The sequence below is a fragment of the Lichenostomus cassidix genome, chromosome 3 (assembly GCF_008360975.1).
Source record: "Lichenostomus cassidix isolate B80296 chromosome 3, HeHo_3.0, whole genome shotgun sequence".
Lineage (NCBI taxonomy): Eukaryota > Metazoa > Chordata > Aves > Passeriformes > Meliphagidae > Lichenostomus > Lichenostomus cassidix.
Window position 1 is genome coordinate 59867355 of NC_139483.1, and position 15565 is coordinate 59882919.

The 15565-nt window shown below is 45.8% G+C and overlaps 1 protein-coding gene across 1 annotated transcript in view; it reads right to left on the reverse strand.

Annotated features, from left to right (window-relative positions):
- The window catches only part of RSPO3 (R-spondin 3), a 61689-nt gene extending 48424 nt beyond the window's left edge, over positions 1–13265 (reverse strand). Inside the window, exon 1 of the mRNA XM_085056019.1 lies at positions 12547–13265. Within this exon, the coding sequence (XP_084912145.1) occupies positions 12547–12643 (97 nt within the window). The 5' untranslated portion in view covers positions 12644–13265. The remainder of the gene's footprint in view (positions 1–12546) is intronic.
- Between the last annotated feature and the right edge of the window lie 2300 nt (positions 13266–15565).

Here is a 15565-nt window from a genome sequence, read left to right on the forward strand (position 1 = left end):
ACCATCAGGCACTACAAAAGCTGAGAATTGCTTACAGAGTGGAGTGAGCCGAGCTGCATACAGCAGTTCAGCTGAGGATCTCTGCTGTCCATTCTGTATGCAGCAGTGCAGCTGAGGAGGATGATTTTGTAAGTTGTACTGAGTCGAAGCCAGTTGCCCTGCCACCCATCTTGACAGTCCCTGATAAAGTGGTGGGCAAAAGCACAACATTTTGGAGAGGGCTTTCCTCCCCACTCAATGTTTTTGCAAACACTATGTTTTTGCAAACACTATGTTTTTTCTGCTGGTCCCTGAAGGGAGGAGCAGTAGACAACTGGGTGAATGATTTGGTATTTGTGCTTGGTCAAACAGCCATAGACATGTTTGATGTCAGCTGGCGCATTCGGAATAGTTCATCACTTTACAAACTCCACACTTCATATTCTTGTATTTGATAGACCTCAGGGCTGCATACACTATTACACTAAGAAAACCTTCCCATCTTTCCTTATGTCTGACACAGACTCCAAGGATTCACATTTTTCTGTATATGAAGAGATTCATGGCTTGTTTTTACAATCTGTCTTTGTAAATCAAAGAAGTTGTTCACTGCTTCTTTTCTCCCCCCAAGAAACCCACTGCTATCATCAAGTCCTCACACCACAGCTCAAGGGCGTTCTTTCTCTTTCCTCCTTTTGTCCCCAAAACCCTGGTCTTAGCACCATAAGTTGCAATAATTTGTGGCTTGGCATCAAAAGGGAAAAGTATGCTGATGAAGAAACTTGCTTGTAGGTACAAACAGGGGCATGAGGGTGAAGGAACACTGAAGACTTATTTCTTTGTGGTGACACTAAGAACAGAAATTGCTAAGAATATGAGAAAAAATATTTAAAAAATAATTTGATAAAAGGTACATTATCATATATCCTATATGTTGGGCACATTATCACATGTGAATTCTGGTGTGTCTGTTCTGGTTCAATGCATTCACCTGCTAGTTCTTATTTCCACTAGGCTTGGGTTGGATTCAGGTGTTGTATGGATAGTGAGGAGGACATGGAAATGGCATGTATTAAATCTGTCAAGTTAATGGAGCTGATCTAGACTCACTACTTCCTTTACCACTTGCTGCTTCAGAAAATGCAACATTTTGGGTCTATTTCTGTGCTCATTTACTTAGCTAGCCTGGTCTGGTGCCTGTTCTCATTCTGTGAATTACAGGCACTACTTTGAGTAATAGTGCTCAAGTTCAATACCTGTAGGAGGAGAGGGAAGGCAGAGAAGGCAGAGAAGGCAGAGAAGGCAGAGAAGGCAGAGAAGGCAGAGAAGGCAGAGAAGGAAAATGTTCAGTAATACACAGTGCTGGACAAGGTGAATAAGTACAGCATGGGGAAAGCAGTAAAAGTATCCCTCCTACACTTTTAAGTGGCAAATTGCAGCTGTTCTCTGACAAAAGACAGTGGAATACCCTCATGTCCTGTACCAGCACTTCACAAAGAGAATTGCAGACTGCATTTCTGCTCCTTTCCTTGGCGACTGGCAACAAAAATCTCCCACCTACTGTGGTTTTTGGTAGCCTATATAAACATTTAGGCTGGATTCTGAACACATACAAATTTTATTCTGGCAGGGCTCTGTGAGATATTTGGTTCCTGACATGAGCTGTAACTAGAAGCAGAATCAGCCCCTTCACCTTTATGACGTTTATTCTGCCTAAACCAGCTCCCATTTAAACAAGGCAGAGGCTCTAATGGAAAACCTTGGGTTAGTATGTCATGTGCCTTATGATCGTGACATTTCTGTTTGCTGATAAAAGACAGGAATATTGTTTTTCCTTACACATGCACAGGTGCAGTTACAGAAATGCACCCATACACATGGGCAAACCCCAGGAACATCATCAGCAGTGGTGCTGGACTGTCATAGGGACAAGGAAAGACTCTTTTTCACTAGTACCACCAATTTTCCCTGCCCAGAACACAATTTATGGAGCATCGCTTTCCTTCCAAATGGCTAAATAAATTTCCATACTAGCGATGCAAGTCATACAAAAAGCAAGAAAGGTTTCATAACGAAAAATGGAAGGGTCCATATAACTTTCTGGTATAGTTTTAAAAATGCAGAGGTCATGAGAAAGAAAAGAGGATCTCCTACCAGCTTCCCAGGCAATTTTTTTGTTATTCTTTAATTTAGCATTTGGTTTAGTCCACATAAAACTAATTATTTTGTTCTCCATGACCAAACAGACGATAAGAGCAGTGGGAGAAGAGATGGAGTTTTCAGACAAATCAAGGGACCTCATGTGGAGTCAAAAACTTGTAGCTGAGGTTATCAGCATGAATTTCACCTATATTTTAAGAAAATTTCAAAGCGAAAATACTTTAATTCTTGCTTGTGATGATGTGAACTTCTGTGTATGTATATGAGCATGTATATACAGACAAATATTAATGTGTAGGGAAGAGGGGAGAGATGGCATTTAACAAATATGACTTTTTCAAATTCTAGGACAACAGCTGTAGCATCAGGGAGTTCCAGGGAATTAACTACATAAGCCAGAGAAGGTTTAGGTAGGAGTCAAGGAATATGAGATGGAAGATTCTACTTCTGAATAAACTCTCTTATATGCAGTACTGCAAATTCTGTGACTGATCTATTTTGAACAAGATGTGTCCAAGGTCTCTGCATACTTCCAGATGAAAAACAGTCCCTTTTTTTGTGTTCCCAGAAGTAACCACAGCCAGTCATGAAACCAGACTAGAAGACTCAACCAGCAAGTTCCATAGATGAATAACTTACTTTTCAAGAAATTATGCAAGGCTTCAGAAAGGATTATGGATTGACTTTCGTAATGCTTGGTGGTCTTTCAGTGGTAGAATGGTTGGAATGGTTATGATTAGAATCCTCCTCTCTCACATAATCAAGGAAGCACAGAAATGTGAGAGAAGGCTACACTTTTGAATAATCTATTTTATCTGGACTCAGGTGTGATTTATCCTGAGGGAGAAATGAACTTCTCTGCTCACTGGGTAGCTGGAAATGATGTGATTTCAGAGAGAGGTGAATAGCAGCCTGTCTTCATCTTGAAAGCACACTGTTCACAGTTTCCTTTGTGGCCAGCCAGATCCTGGCAAAGAGTAGTAAGATCCCTCCACTCTGATCGCTCCCCTCCCAGTGCTTCTAACTTCCATAAAGCTTGGGAAGACTCGTGTTTATCACAGTATCCAGGTACAATACATAAATATCTTATAAATGAAAGCATCTTTGAATCCTCCTCCATAATTTTCATGTTCATAGAGTGATTGAGCCTAGTTTGACATCTAGAAACCATAGTATTTGTCACTGCTTGTCAGATTATTTGCTCAGATATACTAAACTTGGAGTTAGTAATATGACAGCTTACTTGTTCTAAGACATATTTTTGAAAGAAGCTGGGGCTTTAAAGCAGGATTAGTATTTTGGTTAATTACTCAGACGAAAGAACATGGTATCCAGTCATAGAAGAGAATAAGCACTTTCAAATCATATTGGTTTTGTAGGTTTTTAGCAGAAATAAATTATGCCAATGGAGAAAAAAAAAGCAGTAATTTTGTCCACAATTTGTCCAGGGGCACTTGTTTTTATGTTTAACTGTTCCTCAAATTTACTTTGATCTATTATTCTGAAATAATATATGACCTGATCAGACACAAGGATGTCCTTTTGCTGACATTCATTTGAAATTGAATCCTATTGACAGATTTTTACACCTCTGAAACTTCCCCCAGTTGGTAGCTTAAAAAGCACATTTAAATAGTTTCATTCCCAAAGTCGGGCCCTTGGTCTTAAAAATACTTGTCTAGGACATAGCACAAGTTATAAATTCTACACTCTCATACAGAATTCTACTTTCCCTTTTAATACGCCCTCAACTCTGAAACTTGTCAATTGCCCAACTCTTCATAAAACATAAACACAGGAGACAAATGTGTGATTTCATTTTGGACTGCAAAACAGAAACTGTTGGGTTTTTTTTTGCAGAGCACAAAATCGTGTCATTTATTTGGCTTCCCTGCCTTCAGGATCTTGTCTATTAGACATCTGCAGCCAGTGTGCCCAGCACAAGGAGGTCTCAGCTGATTATTTTTAGGTCTGTGTAAAACTTTCTGGAATCTTCATCCATCCCTCTGTGTTTGCGAAATACATGCACTTAACATCTTCTGACTCCCATGTTGAATAAACAGCCTTTGCTCCCACTTTTCTATTTTGAAGGGCTAGTTCTTCACTCAGCAGTAACATCAAGTAAAATAACACCAGCAACTCATTATTCAGTGGCATAGAAAAAAGTGAAATTAATTATGAACATTCTAGGAAAAGGAAACAAGGTTATGAAACACTTGCCGACACTGGTTTGTGTAATCTTCATGAATAAGCAACGCAATAATGCTGGGTAAGTGTGTGTGGGAGGCTCACTCTGGAGAAACTGGCTGTTTTCCTCTTTCTGACCAGTTGAGCTGTTATGATAAAAAATGTTGTTGCTAAAGAAACCTGTAATAAATCCTGATGGGAGTATTGCATGTGCTGATAACATACATAAACTTTGTAAACATATTAAAGTGTCGGTTTTAGTAGCTCTGGTTCATGTGGATGTTTGTAAAAGTTTTTCAAGAAGTGCAACAGAAATCTTGTTCCACCAGCTGGTTGCTCCTACATTTCTTGTTTACGTGAGAACCTTGTCTTCCTTCCCCTTGAAACAGAGCCTCATTCTGCAGGGAAGCTGAGTTAAAATATCTCAAGCCCTACCTCTGCTGTAACTTCCCATGAAAACACTATCACCAGTGAAGCTATATACCCAGGGAGTTATCTGGGGAGAAGTGGGGTGGATGAGTTGGTGTTTGGTAAAGGATTTATGCTGTTCTGAACATCCCTGCTCTGTGTCGTGATGTCCTCCATTGACACCTCTATCAAAGTACAGCTGGCAGCTCTGAGCAAGATATTTCAGTTGCCTTTTAGTAGGTGGGAAGAGCTGGGTATTACAAAAGAAACAAAATCCAGCACGCTGAACAAGGGGGTCTCAACCTAGTCTGAAAATATGAGGTCAGAAACTATCAAATCCTGGATGTCCAGGGCATTTAGGTGCCCTGGCACTACTACACAGCACTGCAAAGCCCTATGTTTCTTAACAAAAGAAAGAATTCGCTCTTTTCTTTTGAAACACACTTTTGCTGCCCCTCGATGTATCCAAAAATGTAGCTGCTAAAATATTTGGCCAGGAACTGAAACTCTAGCCTAAATTAATTCTTCCATATAGCATGACACGAGCCTATCTGTGTTGATCTGGTCTAATAAAAAGATATTTTTTCATCTGGATTTGCGTGTAATCTCAGGTTGTTTGCTTGCACCAATTTTAGTTTGCACAGGAGGGGCAAGGGCATGAGGGCTGGCTATAGATCAGGAATGCATGCGATTATATTCCAATATCAGCAAGCAATCATCTGCAATATTGCGTGCTCCCTGTGGAGGAAATTTGCATTTGTGTATCTATTATTTGTCATTATTTATTTATTGCATTTTTTTTTACACAGGGTCTCTTTAAGAGAAAATCTCAAAGTCTCTGCATGAAGGGACTTGAGCTCAGAAAGATGCTCAATGCCAGTAAGCTGAAACATTCTGTAAGAAATGACAAAGCATCTGAGAAATGTCCATGTGTCAAGGGTGAGGTGGAAATTAAGCATCATTGAAGGTGAGGGACTCATATTTAAATCCTGTCCCAGACACACCTTAGGCACCTCATGTCCTATTCTTGGATATGAGCCTTTCTGTGTTTGCCCTTGCACTTTACAGGAAGCCACAGGAATCACACATCATTACTGTCCCAAAATCTATCAATGACCTCCTGTTTCATTTTACAGTGCCCCAAAATCTTCTTTACCCTGCAGAAAATATCAAATGTCCGAAATCCCATCTAAGACCTTGCAATTTTAAACACAAAACCTGTCAGGATGTAAAAGTGACACACATTAAGAAGCTTGAAAGGATAAAGTTTATAATAAACAGCACTTCCAGAACTGGGTTTAAACCTGTGGTTTGGGGTTTTACTTTCATTTAAAAGTATTACTATAAGCATTCCTTTATGTTCCTCTCCCTAGTTATTCTGTTGCGTGTAGCCAAAATATCAGTGCAAGGCTGGGATGATGCTTGGAGCTGGCAGGAGCTCAGTGCCACTGCCACAGCCAAAGGCTCTCCCAGCTCAGTTCTGGTCCCCATAGCTGAGTTCTTGCCTAGAAGCACTGGAGCAAGATATGTTTTGTGGGTCCTTTGCTTCAGTGGCTCCTATTTTTGATCACAGGAGCAAATAACACTAATATTTTAAAATGCAAGGTCTATAGCTCATAATCTAGAAATTGAAACACACAAGAAAGTTTATTTGTCAGCTGTCATATGACCGTAGTACAATCATTCCTCCTTAAGTAGCATTGCTCATCGCACTGCTCTGTACTAGCAACAAAAATAAGGTTAAAGTACTCATTAATAAAATCTGTTGGATTTTATTATGACAAAGCATCTAATTGTAATCATTCTGCCATCGCCAGAAACTCAGTTATTCAATTATTTATAAAAAAATGGTAGCTCTTGTCTTTTTTTTTTTTTTTTGAGAGCCATAGCACATTTTGCATGAATAAATGTTCTCTGAGTACTTTTTTCTGAGGCATTGTTTGTGGTAATAGTAGACAGACAGACTTTTGTATAAAAACCTACATAGTTTCAGCTGCCTTTTGTCATCTGATAAGATTGTTTTGTTCAGAATTATTTTGGTAAAAAAACTGGCAAAGTGATTTTGAGGAGTTCAGACTCCAAAATTAGAAGTGAGACAAAAATATTATTTTTTTATTAGCTTTTATATCTCCTCCACCAAGCTTTCGCAACTTTTAATTTAATTTCAAGCAAAAGGGACAATTCACTGTAAGGGAAAAATAGTTCTTAAGAACCTCCATAGTTTTAATGGAGGAGTGTTGCTAGTAGTCACTGTCTAATAAATGATGGAATACGAAATGACGGAGAGCTTGTTCATGTTAGCGATAAAGTGCAGTGGTCAAGCCAGCACACTTGCTTTTAAAACCAGAAAGGAAAAGGAGCGTGCTAAGCCAGAGAAAATGAGTAAGTCTGATTTTTGAGTCCTAGCTCAGATTTTATCAGGTATAATTTCCATCGTCTTCAGTGAAAAATTTATAGCAAGAAGAAACAGTAGAATGGGGATTGGCAAAGGTTTGAACACCAAGGGCAAAGCTCAAAAGAAGAAATTAGTCTCGGTTAACTTGATTGGCTTCAGTTGGCTCAATAGGTGGAAGTAGTAAAATAGTTGTACTTTTCATATGATTAAGAAAGTGACTGCCTCCCAGGCAGGCTATGTATCATACTTTTGAAAGGTAAAAGGCATCGTTTTATCCTCTTTAGGGGCTGTACATATTTGAATCATGCAATTTTGCAAATAATTTAGTATAGGATTTCTTCCAAACTCAAAACATATCCTGAGGTCCTGCAAAAAAAAGCTCACACCAGCTCCAGCAAAGTCCATAGGACTTTCTCAACTGAAAGCAAAGGAGGCAGGCTCAAGCTCTGAAATCATCTCATTAATGATAGCAATATTTTATTCTGTCTGCAAAGAGAAATGGGTTCATGTGTTTTCAGGTATACCATCCTACATCAGTGTCTTTGAGAAGTTGTGACAATATGTGTATTTAAAGTCTAACACGAATTTTATGTAGTATAAGAAATGTCTTCAGCAGGTGGCTGAAACAAAATTTGAAATTATCAGCCTTTCAGATGTTAGGTATGAAATGGGAACTGCTCTGTAATGTCCTTTAGTCTCCTGGGATAATAACACATATCATTCCACATACAGTGGTGTGATCAGGCACAAATTTACCTATACATGGAGTTGTTAAGAAAAAACAAACAAAAGCAATCTCTCTCTATCATGTTTCTAAAGCTTTCAGCGATGGGTAGTGATTTTCTGATATTTAATTTTTTAAGATATTGCTACAATGAGATATGTTCACAGTTTAAGACAACACAATGGAATAACTCTCTCTCTACTTCTGTTTCTAATGACTGCACTAGGAATTTTACCATCTATTTTTAAACAAACAGGTTCTCATCTAAAACATGAGAAATATAGTTTCATTACAAAAAAAAAAAAAAAAAAAAGATGCACTTGTCACCAGCAAAGTATTTACCCTGACAATGCTAATATGAAGACATCACAGGAAAAAATTATCAGCAGCATACAAACACTTTGAAAGAAAACTAACACTGAGTAATTCAATCCTGCCCAAGAGGGGCTTCTTGACGGCTGCTTGCTTGGCTAACTTCTGCTTCAAACTGTTGAACTGAGATCCTAATTGTTTCTTTTTTTAAAAATTGGTAACAACATCTATGTTACATATGGTCTCTGTAGCACTGCCATCTGTGACGTGCCAACCCTAAACATACATGTAGGTATCAATTATATATGTAGGTAGTAAACTATTAAAAGAATTGCTTCTAAAATGAAGTGCTATTTTAACTATTAATATAATTACCCTTTCTTGCTGACATTTTACCTCCATGTAAATTACACCCTCCACAAGAGTATAAAAAGACTGAAGATATAATTTTACCAGTTTGTGTTTTGCCAGTATTTTCCTGGTTTGTTTTAATTTATATATCTGTGTTTGCAAATGGGCTGTTACACACTCCTTAATTTTGAGTTTGTAAGTAGTTGAATGCAAACCAAGCCAGAGGTGCAGAGTGGTGCCCTCTGCTCATAACTGTGACCAGAAGCAGATGCTGGAAGACCTGCAGTTCTGCATCAACAGAGGAGAGGAATGGACAGAAGAGGGAAGGAAGGAAGGTAGGAAGGAAGCAAGCAAGCAAGCAAGCAAGCCTGGGTATCCTGAACATGCTGTTACAGTGGAAGGCAGGAGGCAATTTAATGGGCCATCAATAACCATGGAAGTTCTACATCCAAACTGCACTTCCACAAAGTCACACAGATTGTTTTACTCTCAAATGTAGGAGTGTGGTAGAAATACAGAATTTTCTATCACTTTGCTTATTCTAGATTTCTAAATTTAGTCCATGGCTCACTGCTAGTCCACAGGGTCATGGCAAATGATCTGCTGGTCACTCACAGACCCATAGCAAATAATACTTCATTTCTGTCCTTTAGGTCAGTGAGAGAGGTACGTAACTGTGAGTACTAAGTTTTGGGGGTTGGCAGTGGCCTGCAGAGCCAAAATATTTTGGAACTATTGACTTAATCCTCTTTCTTTCTAAGCAAACTGCAATCACTGTCTGATACACAGAAATTCTAATTTCTTGGCATGCTAGTCTCTACTCAGCCACATATTACTCTGTCTTGTGAGACTCAAACAAGCAACTTTGTTAATCTTAATTGCTCTTATCAGAATAAAACCACAAATTTCTCTGCTAATGGTATGTTTGCTTTTAAACTTTTATTGATCATGTTCTACGTCTAATTCTGGACCCGATCTTCTGTCTGCACTCTGTTGTTGACTTCAGAGGAGTGTTATCTCTCCACGGACAACTATATCTTTACTACTGATCATGGGACGGAAATTTAGGGTTCATCAACTAGAAACTTCAGCAGGAGTTTGGAGAACAAAAGGATTGCAAACTTCTCATAGTAAAGATTACTTTGGAAATAGGTACAAAATAAGTAATGCTTCAGGACCAGATCCTTCTGATGGGCTAATTTAACAAAGGAATGTCAATTTATACCAGCTGAGAGTCTGGCATGGAGTATTCTGAATTAGTCAAATCAGATTTTATAGTTTCTTTATGTTAAAATATATAAGTCTACAATATATTACATGGCATAGAGAACTCTTGTTGGTAAAAAAATGAAATAACATGGGCTCACTGACTGCTTGATGGGAAGTTGTTTAAAAATACGCAGGTTAAAGAGAAATTTAAATATACATTTAAAAATACGCAGGTTAAAGAGAAATTTAAAAACACTTCCCTAAAAATGTGCTTATGATTTATGATTAAAGGAGACTATCTGAGGAAAAGAAACAGAAATACAGGGAAAGTCTTCCACACAGAATATGAATTTGACAGGTGTCTTCTTTATCTGCCTGCTGTAATTTATTTCAATTTGCACTATTCACTAACAGCGATTCATAGGTTTTCAAAGCCAAAGTGATTACTGCAAGTGATTGTAACCACTCTTATAATAACTTTCACAAGCACTCATTCTCTAATTTTTTTCTTCAAGCCAAGTAACTACTATTTATACCAAATCATGTTTTACAACCAGCTGGATTTGAAGACCTCGGCCAGTAGACCAAGTATAGCATGTCCAGCTGTGGTGTTCTGAAAGGCTTTTTTTTGCCTTCAGTGTCAAAACAAGCCAGATTTCCATTCTGACCCTTTAGCTGTGATCTTTCAGCCACTTGTTCTGCTGTGAATTTATCTTAACTCTTGCATTTTAACAACAGAACTTGGAGCAAGTGCTCCGTACCTTCTCCACGGTGTACCAACCAGCTAAATACTCGCGGCCAACACTGCCGCCCCTATTTCCCGACAGTTACCCTGCTACACAGGTTGTCTGAGGACGAGCGAGGTGGGACGGCGCTCGCCTGGAGACTACGCCGCGTCTGCCCCGATGCACGGAAGCGGCGGCTGCCCTACGGCAGCACCGAGAGCGGCCGGTGAGGGGCAGGAGGCAGAACTGCCTTCTCCCGCCGAGAGCGGGGCAGCTCCCGGCCCGTGCCGAGCCGAGCCGAGCCGTGCCGTGCGACAGGAGCCGAGCACCTGCAGGAGCGGGCTGCCCGCCGCGGCACGGGACAGCAGAGGTCGCCGCCGGCCCGGCGCTGGCCCTGCGCGCCGCGCACCAGGTGCCGGAGCAAGTCCGGGCGCAGGGAGCCCCGCTCCGCGACCCTCACCCCGCGGGGTTCCTGCCCCCCGAGCCCTGCCGTGCCCCCAACCCGGGGCTGAACCTCTGCCGCGCCTGTCGGGGTTCCCCGACGGCTAGGGGTGGGGGGCAGCCGCAGCTTGCGGGCCCGCGGTTGCCAGGGGTTAAAGGAGTGGGTGGGAAGTGATGGAGCTGCGGAGCCCTCCCTTGCCAAGGATAATAAATCGGATGCCCTGACATGTTTTACTTAGCCCTTAGTGCTCCCTCGCTGCGAGGCCGTGGGGATCGGAGGGCTGGAGCCCCGGTCTCTCTCGTCCTCAGCTCCGCTTTAAGGGCACTTTAGGTGAATCAAACCTTGTTTGCAGGAGGCAAACCATACAAAGGAGGCTTTCAAGGGCCAGCCGTGCCAAGCAGGGCAAGGGAGCGAAGGCTGAGCAAGAGAAAATTAAAATAATAGTACCTCCCCTCCCTGAGGAAGTAACTCAGTTACTTCGTGCTGATTAAATGCAGGCTGCTGTGTTTTATGACATTTCCTCGGTGTCTGCAGCTGTCAGGGAGAGCGGACAAGCATGAGCAGCCCCTCGGCGGTAGGTGCGCAGAAAATGCCTCCTCCCCAGAAAGAGCGGCGGGTCCGATGCAGGCGGGGTGGCGAGGCCGAGTCGGGGGCACATCCCGTCCCGGCGGCCCCTGCTGCCGCATCCCGCCTCATCGACGGCTCCTTGCGGCAGGGTCACGGCAGAGCTCCGACCGGCGGCACTGCCGGGAGTGTCACCGCGGACTCGAGCCCACCCCGCACCCCCACGCCGCAGTCACAGCCCGCCTGGCCGTAGCAGCGCCCCGCGACCTGGACAGCGACTTCCCAAGGGGGAGACTTGCTGCTGCCTCCCTGTTCTTTCCTCCCCGGTGACGGAGGGATCTCCTCTCTTCCTCCGGGCGACAGCTCCCAGGGAGCTTCTGCTAGCGCCCTGGGTACTGCCCCTCGCCCCCCGGCCCCCGTCTGCCTCTTGCCTCTGCCCCGGGCCCAGGCAGAGATGGACGGGGGTCAGTTAAATCAGAAGGGAAGAACTCGCCTTATCCCATGGGATAAAAATTTTAAAAATTAAAAAATTCAGGGGCCACAGTCCCAGGACAGTGGCGATGGGTGACTAGTGGCGAGTGGAGGCTGAAAGCCAACGGGACGGGAAGAGTCGAGACATCCCAGCCCCCCTCCGCATCGCCGGGCGCCAGGCTCAACCTATAGCGATAATCTGTGCTGCCCCTTCTTGGGAAGGGGTCTTCTTGACCGGGATGGAGAAAGGCGCTTAGGGCATACAGGCAAAAAGTTACCTGTCGTGTCATCGCCCTTTCCCTTCAGAAAGAGGAAAGACCTAAGAAAGCGCGTTCCCTTTTACCGACATTAAAATGTAAAGCACTAGACGCGGGTCTTCCCAGATCCCGCTCTGCTCATCCCGGCTAGGTGACAAACAAAAGCAGAAAGAGGTCAAAAATCGCCTTCATGCCTCCAATTGAATGAAACTGCCTGCAAATCCGCTCGGCCGCGCCGCTGACGCGGGATTTAGTTCCCAGCGCACTCTCCCGGGCACCGGGGGCACAGAACCCCCCGGACAGGTGAACAGCACAACGAGAGGAAGCAGAAGTTATCAAAGTATAAATCTCTTCGCACTTACTTCTTCCCTGTCGCCGTACCCTGGAGGCGTGCTGGCTGCCAATGTATTCCATAAAGTTCAAAGTGATAAAAAACCAAGAAATCAGTCGCAATTGCATAGTAACCCTTTGAGAGTTCGACTTCTCCTTTTCGTCCTTTTTTTCTTTCCTTAAAAAAAGAAATAATAAACCGGGGTGGTAGGCGGCAAGGGATGAACACAGCAGCAGAAATACCTGCACTGAGATCCAAAGCTGGGCTTGGCCGGCTTGATGGCTTTTGCCTTTTTTTTTTTTTCCTTTTTTTTTCTTCCTTTTTTTTTTTTTTTTTTTTTGCCTTCCCCTTCGCTTTTCCTATTGCACTTTCCAGCAGTCTGCCCCGCTACCTGCCGCAAACCTCAGAGGGCAGTCAGCAGCGGAGAGGAGCCGAGCAGCCGCCGCCGGGGTCCATGCCGGGCCGGTGGCCGGCAGCATGTTGTGAGGGTGCCGGGGTGCGTGCGGCTATGCGCGCCCGTGTGTGCGCCGGGCGGGCGAGGTGCCGACAGGACGGATGGATGGATGGCGGTGGGAGAGGAGTGTGCGAGGGCGGGAGCGGCGGGGGGGCAGAGGGAGGACCCAGCCCCGCCGCCGCCGCTCCGGAGCAGCCGCGCTCTGCGCCGCGGGCACCGCCAGCCGCCGGGCGCAGGTGGGCCGGGCCCCCCCGGCTCTCCCGCCCGCCGACCGGGAGCCCCCGGGCTTCATGCGGGAGCTGCTGCCGAGCGGAGCCCCGGGGGAGAGGCCCCGGGGCGGGGCGGGCCGGGAGGAGGCGAGCCCCAGCGCCCCGGCACGGCGGGGGGAGGCTCCCCGCGCCCGGCCGAGCCCCTCGGGGCATCGGCGCCCGAGCATCCTCCGGCGGCGGGGCCGGCGGGCGGCCGGGCTCTGCAGCCTCGCTGGCAGCCCCCGCCAGAAGGTCTTCGCCGGCCTCCCCTCCGCCGCCGCCGGCCTGCCCGGGGTCACCGCGGAGATGCCGCTGCCCCCCGCGCCCCGGCCCCTCCGTGGGGAGGGGCGCCCCAACTCGCCGGGGGGACGGGGCGGGGTGCTCAGCCCCTTCCCTGCGGAGGGGGACACGGCGCGGCGCCCTCTCTTTCCCGAATTTGCCCCTTACATCCCGGCTCGCAGTGGAGACGGGGAAATGGGAATGGGGCGGTGAGAGGTCTCCCGCCTCTCGGAATTTTCTCCTTTGTGGCTTTCGCCCACCGGACAGGGGTTTTCAGGGGTGGCTTCTCCGGCGGGACGGGACAGAGCAAACCCGCGTGTGCTGCCAGGGCCGGGGGCCGTCCTCATCCCCACGGCCGGCTGGCGGCAGGCGAGACACGGGGCTGGCCCCGGGCTGGGGTCGAGCGGAGCCGTGAGCCCGGGGTGAGCCCGGCAGCCTCTCCGCCCGTGCCGCCGGGACCCTCAGCAGAGCGCGGCAGCAAGGGCTCAGCTCGGCTGCACCTCGGCGAAGCGAGGCCGCCTGTTTGACAGAAGGGTATCGCGTTTCTTTTCTGCGGCGAGGGTTTCCTTTTGGGGTGAAGGGGAAGGCTGTAAAGGGGGTGGTAAGGTTGATTCAAGGGAAAACCGGTGACTTCACTGAGCCCTTTCTTGCTTGCCTTCTTATCTCAGTGCCTATCACTGGGATGAGAGTGAGTTGTGTAAACCGGCGCTGATCGCATCAAGAACCTCAATGTGTGAGGAGCGGCCACTCTTATTTGTAACTGTTTTCCCCACTCTCTCCCCCCTGCTGTCCCTCTCAGAGCTGTTAAATATCTGTACCATAAAATGTGGGGGATTTAAAGGTCTGTGGGAGGCTCCCTTTGAAAAGGACTCTGGGGAAAGTCTTTCTAATCCAGGATACTTGAGCCGGATGGGGTGGGATTGCCAGAGAGGCATAAAATAAAAATCATTCGGCAGACAAAACTAGGGGCTACCCTGACATGTAGAAAGTGCATTTGTCTCGATGTTTTGTTTTGTTGGAGATTGAGACTTCTTGTGTGCTAGTGTGTGTGTATAAATATCTGAGCAAGCCAGGCGAGTGGCATAAATAAACAAGGCTGAGGAGAAAGGATGGGACGTGTATGTGAGCCAACCTGCAGCTAGCCAGCCAACTCACTCGAGCAGCATTAGCACCAGTGGGCAGAGAAAGCATGTCAAAAAATAAACGCTCCGTGAGAAACATAAGGAAAACATTAAACAAATGGGAGTGCACTCCCTCTCCTTGCCCTGACAAAGCACGACTGAGAAACTCTGCTCACTGTCTCTACAACCTCTCTCATTCCCTGTGTTCCTGCTACAGCAGAGATGCGTGGGACAAATGTGTTGGGAGACAGTCCCGGGGTCTGCATGGGTCACCCAAGAGCCTCAGCAAAACCAACTTGTGGAGTGTGCGCCAACCGAGGGCCAGGCAGTAGGGCAGGGTATGCATGAGTGACCAGCAGAGGGGGGGAGAGGTGGTTTATTTGCTGTGGAAGAGGGGCAGAAACATAGACCGAGGAAAAAACAAAAGCTGTGCCTTGACTCAAGATGGGATCCAGAAAGTGGCAGGCGAGAGGATGCCAGGAGCCTGGTTGCCGCTACAAACCAGTCCCATTAGGGGGGAAAAACCACCCAACAACACTAACAAACTGAACCCATAAACAGTCACTGCTGTTCTGCGATAAAAGGGGAAGATTTATATTGTTGAAATGTGTGGAAGGAGCTTGTTCCAGAGCAAAACTCTGGCGTGCAATTCTCCGTTTATGTCGCCCATCCCGATGGATGAGATATCAGTGGCAAAGTTCAGGCTGACATCAGCCCTGGGGAGGCAGAGCCAGCGACCAGGCTGGGCTGCGCAGGGCTGCACAGCTGTGCCTGGGCCTGCCGTCTGTGGACGATCAGTTTTGGGGGATCCAGCACGAAAAATCCTCCCCTCACCAGGCTGGGAGATATGAGGAGCCAGCAGCAGCACACACTGTGGAGGGAATTGGATGTAGCTTTTCCTTGCAAGCGAAACAGATGAATCGGAAACAGTTCCCGGGGTGGTTTTAT